Source organism: Triticum dicoccoides, chromosome 1B (assembly GCF_002162155.2).
Source record: "Triticum dicoccoides isolate Atlit2015 ecotype Zavitan chromosome 1B, WEW_v2.0, whole genome shotgun sequence".
NCBI lineage: Eukaryota > Viridiplantae > Streptophyta > Magnoliopsida > Poales > Poaceae > Triticum > Triticum dicoccoides.
In genome coordinates, this window is record NC_041381.1 from 592896231 (window position 1) to 592901630 (window position 5400).

The window sequence follows — 5400 nt, forward strand, 5'->3', positions numbered from 1 at the left end:
AGCCAAACAAGTAAATGGAAAACATGTTTCCTCAACAAGCAAAAAGGGAAAATGCAATTTATGGCACATAGATGTTGATCCACTGACATTCATAAATTTCAGAAGAGAAAACAGCAGGCATTGCCCATGCAGTATTTACTGCTAACCAGGGAGAAGAGGTTCTTATTTTCACTCCCAACAACAAGCAGGAAAACGTCTACATCGATGCACTCGGACGAAGAAAGTGCAGCATACATATACTCCCTCTGTAAACTTTTATAAGAGCGTTTAGAATTTTAGGACACAGCCGACAAATGGCGAATTAGACCATTTTACCCTTGATTTGAATTCGCGTCGTCTTCCTCCTCCAGGTCGTCTTCCTCCTCCAGGAGCTCGCGCCGTCCCCATCCCACAGGAGCTCGCATCGTCCCCTTCCCCCAGGAGCTCGCGCCGTCCCCATCGCCCAGGAGCTCGCGCCGTCCCCATCCTCCAGGAGCTCGCGTCGTCCCCATCGTCAGGAGCTCGTGTCATCGTCGTCAGAATTTTACTGTAAATTCTGCAAACAGGTTGGAGTATCAGTACAAGGATCGGTTCGATTCGGCATAGATTTAGTTAAATGCATTGGTTCAGATAAATGCATAATCACACATGAGATGTTGCACTTGTTTGTCAAAATACAGAGTATTGTACTCCTACTGCACAGTACTCCTTGTCGAAACATTACTCATTTGCAAACAGTGAGAAGTAAACATGGAGTAAACATTTATAATTTCTCATTTGCAAACAGTGACAAGTAAACATGGAGTAGTTACTTGTAAATACAACATTTGTAATTTAAAGAAGAATTGTCACTTGTCTGCACAGTATCACTTGTGTGTCAAGAAACATCACTATGAAATGGATTATATCAAAATACAAATCTGTCAAATGAGTACAGTAGCAGATTGACCAAATGAGCACCAGTACATTGTTTTAATTTTGTTTAATGCATTCTGGATCCTAGAGTTGAATGATCTGTATTTCTGCAACCGGACCATATTAATAAGAAATTTACTCATTGACATATCTGTATTTTGTTTGTTGCAACCAATCTAAACATTATTGTAGTTAAATGCTAATCAAATGAAGGAGCATTTTGTCTCTACAGCTAGAATCTTACAGAGTACAAATGCAGAAGTTTCAGTTAAATTTACATGGAAGTTTCAGTTACTACTACTCTTGCATTATCTAGATGGCATTACTACTACTAAATGCAGGTGTACATTGCAGAAGATACGTTGTTTCAGGGTTAAGCAACCTAGAGATAAGATCTATGGTTTGTTTGTTTTTCCCTTTTTGGAGTATTAAACTTGCTTTTTTGGAAAATTTCAGAGTAATTATGGTGCAATAGGACAAGCAACAACACTTATTGAGGCAGAACAAGAGGACAAGTTTGGTCGCAGCCAGCACTGCCTCGTCACCGCCGCGCGAGATTGGTCGCCACCCCCTCAGCTTGGTCCTGGCCGTGCCCAGCCCACCTGGCTCGTCGCTGCCGCACGCAGCACGTTGTCTCCAGGCAAGTTCTCCTCGCCTCGCCCCTTGCACAACAACAGAAATTACTCCATGAGATGCTGCACTTGTCTATCTATGCATTATTTACAGAATTTACAGGAGAATTCACTATGGGATGTTGCACTTGTCTGTCAAAATACAGACTATTGTACTCCTACTGCACAATACTCCTTGTCTAAATGGATCAACTGCGACTGTCACAACATGAATCTCTACAAAAGTATGAGTACAACATTCACAAGTTTAATTTCTACAGTATGCAACATTTGTAAGAGCATTGTACTCCTACTGATTGTGGGTCAGGAACATCATATATAGCACTGTTCTGTATTAAAATTACCAGTTAGCAGAATTTACACTCAGCAAACTTCTGTATGAATTCTTTATAAATAAAAGGAGTACTATAAAGGTGCATTTTGTCTCTACAACAGCATTACTATGAATCTTTGCAGCAGCATCTAATGATACCCCATATAAATTTATTCTCGAGAGTTCAAACATCTGCATATATGATGTTTTAGCTTATAAACTTAACCAGTTCTGAACCATATAAACTGAAGATTGTGTCATTTGATGGACTTGTTCATGCAGATATAAGCAAGAGAAGCAGCAACACAATGGCAGCAGCAGTCGCTCAATCAAGTACTCCATCAACAAATTAGCAGCAGTAGCTCAAGCAAGTACTCCAGCAACAAACACAGCAGCAGCAGTAGCTCAAGCAACAACAGCAACAGCAACACGAAGATGTTGAACCTTGACCTGAATTGTTCTCCACCAGAAGAGGATGAACCTGGACCTCAAGCAAGTACTCCACCTGCACGAGAAGAAGTTGACATGGAACTCCAAGAAGACGTTGACATGGAACTCCAAGAAGAAGTTGACATGGAACTCCAAGAAGAAGAAGCAGTGCATGGTCAAGCAGCAGGTACTCCTGCTAGCCACTCAAGGCATTGACTAGTGTGGAAAGGCTTGTACTCCATGTTCGTAGTGAAAAGGCATTGACTAGTGTGGAAAGGCTTGTGAAATTATGGAAGTTTCTGAATTTATATGAAGTTTCTGAATTTTATATTAAGTTTATGAAATTATGATAGTTTCTGAATTTAATATGGAAGTTTATGAAATTAGGAGACTCCTAGTCCTAGACTACAAGTCATACTCCTAGTCCTAGTCCTACAAGCACTAAACTTGAAATTTAATCTTGCAAACAAAATTTTGACAAGTTTTCTGTCAAATTCTACACAAGAATTTTTGACAAGTTTTCTGTCAAATTCTAATCATGGAGTAGTACAAACATCCTGAACTAGTCAGCTATAGAAACACTCAGTTGAAATCAAGATACCATTGCATCCTAATCTGAACATGTGCACTGAATTTTTAGAAGTACACCTTGCCATTTGTAGTGAACATCTACACCTTGCATCCTACTCTGAACATGTGCACTGAACATGTCACACAGTAATGTAAATCCTGAAACTATACCATCTCTGTAATGTGCACTGAACATCCTACTCTGAACATGTGCACTGAACATGAGCATAGCTTGCCGTGGCAGAGAGATAAAACTATAAAGCCACAGATGAGAAATATAGAGACTAGAGAAGCTCGTGCACCTTGCCATCTCTGTTGTACAGGCAGCCCAGCAGCTCCGCGCGGTCGTCAGCCCGCAGCGCCTGCCTGAGCAAGACGTGAACGGAGTCCGCACTGGTTGCACCATGGGCAGCAACTCCCAAGCGACGCCACCTGCCGCCTTGGCGAGCGGATCCAGGGACGCGAGCTTCTCCACCATGGACGTCATCGAGCAGGACACCATCCTACTTCACGTGCCCGCGTTGGCCTTGTCGGGGCGGCGTCGAGGGCGGCGGGGCGACGGTGGTGTCGGGGCGGCGTCGAGGGCGGCGGGGCGACGGTGGTGTCGGGGCGGCGCTGGGGCGGCGGGGCGACGGTGGCGTCGAGGGCGGCGGGGCGACGGTGGTGTCGGGGCGGGGCGACGGTGGCGTCGGGAGAGGAGATCGGGGAAGGGGATCGCGGGCGAGGGCGAGGGAGAGAGAGGGGATCGCGGGGAAGTAGGGGCGCACAATACTAATGGCGCACCGCGCGTGAGTGCGCCATTACTATTTTAAACTAGTAATGGCGCACCGCGCGTGAGTGCGCCATTAGTAGTTTTGCAAAAAAAGGAATAAAAAAATAATGATAAAAATAACATTAGTGGCGCACTTTCTGGCTAGTGCGCCATTACTAGTTACAACTAGTAATGGCGCACTACCTGTGGATGCGCCATTAGTATGTTTGGACAGGCGCACTAGTTCAAAAAAAAAATTGGTACTAATGGCGCACCGTGGGCCAGGTGCGCCATTAGTAGTTTCAACACTAATGGCGCATCAGAAGGTGGTGCGCCATTAGTATATACTAATGGCGCACCACTTGTCTGATGCGCCATTAGTGTCAATACCATCTATAGCCCTTTTTCTAGTAGTGTCTCTTGTGATGAATTGAGTTTTCCCCTTTGAAGTTATCTTATCGGATTGAGTCTTTTATGAGAACACTTGATGTATGTCTTGCCGTGCTTATCTGTGGTGACAATGGGATATCATGTGCCTCTTGATATATGTTTTGGTGACCAACTTGCGGGTTCCGCCCATGAACCTATGCATAGGGGTTGGCACACGTTCTTGACTCTCCGGCAAAAACTTTGGGACACTCTTTGAAGTACTTTGTGTTGGTTGAATAGATGAATCTGAGATTGTGTGATGCATATCGTATAATCATGCCCACTGATACTTGAGGTGACAATGGAGTATCTAGGTGACATTAGGGTTTTGGTTGATTTGTGTTTTAAGGTGTTATTCTAGTACGAACTCTTGAATAAATTGATCCGAAAGAATAACTTTGAGGTGGTTTCATACCCTACCATAATCTCTTCGTTTGTTCTCCGCTATTAGTGTCTTTGGAGTGACTCTTTGTTGCATATTGAGGGATTGTTATATGATCTATCTATGTTATTATTGTTGAGAGAACTTGCACTAGTGAAAGTATGAACCCTAGGCCTTGTCTCCTACCATCGCAATACCGTTTACGCTCACTTTTATCATTAGTTACCTTGCTGTTTTTATAATTTCAGATTACAAATACCTTTATCTACCATCTATATTGCACTTGTATCACCATCTCTTCGCCGAACTTGTGCACCTATACAATTTACCATTGTATTGGGTGTGTTGGGGACACAAGAGACTATTTGTTATTTGGTTGCAGGGTTGCTTGAGAGAGACCATCTTCATCATACGCCTCCTACGGATTGATAAACCTTAGGTCATCCACTTGAGGAAAATTTGCTACTGTCCTACAAACCTGTGCACTTGCAGGTCCAACAACGTCTACAAGAAGAAGGTTGTGTAGTAGACATCAGGGGCGTCCTCCTCGTCGTCGCTGTCGAGGATGATGACACCGTGCTCATCCTCGCGCCCGCGCTTGCGGGCTTCGATATCCTCCAGGGCCCGGCGCTGCCGGACCATCTCGTCGCGGAGGTAGTCGTCCCGCGCCCACTGCAGGGCGTCCTCATCGGAGAAGCCGCGCCGGACTATCTCCTCGTACTCCGCGGGGAGGCTGGGCTCCGGCTTGGACTCGACGAGGACGAAGCGGCCGGATGGGGGGGTGGAGTCACCGATGCGGACGCCGGAGCAGCTGCGGGTGCGCGCGCTGACCGGCGTGTCCTGGGGCTCCGGCTTGACAGGGCGAAGGCAGGGAGAGCCCGAGAGCGGCCGGACGAGGAGGAGGACGCGACGGGCCGCTCCATATGCCTCGGCGTCCAGGAGCTACCACGGCGGCGTGAGAAGGTCGGGGGAGCGGGGTACTCGAAGCGCGGCGTGTTGC

General features: G+C 45.9%; 1 protein-coding gene across 1 annotated transcript; it reads right to left on the reverse strand.

Moving 5' to 3' along the window:
• Window positions 1-946: 946 nt before the first annotated feature.
• Window positions 947-3337, reverse strand: LOC119348964. The gene is made up of 3 exons (XM_037616975.1): window positions 3141-3337; window positions 2290-2344; window positions 947-1556 (listed from the first exon to the last, which is right to left on the reverse strand). Exons 1-3 carry the CDS (start codon window positions 3323-3325, stop codon window positions 1467-1469), a joined length of 330 nt encoding a protein of 109 aa, XP_037472872.1. The 5' UTR covers window positions 3326-3337; the 3' UTR covers window positions 947-1466.
• Window positions 3338-5400: the final 2063 nt, after the last annotated feature.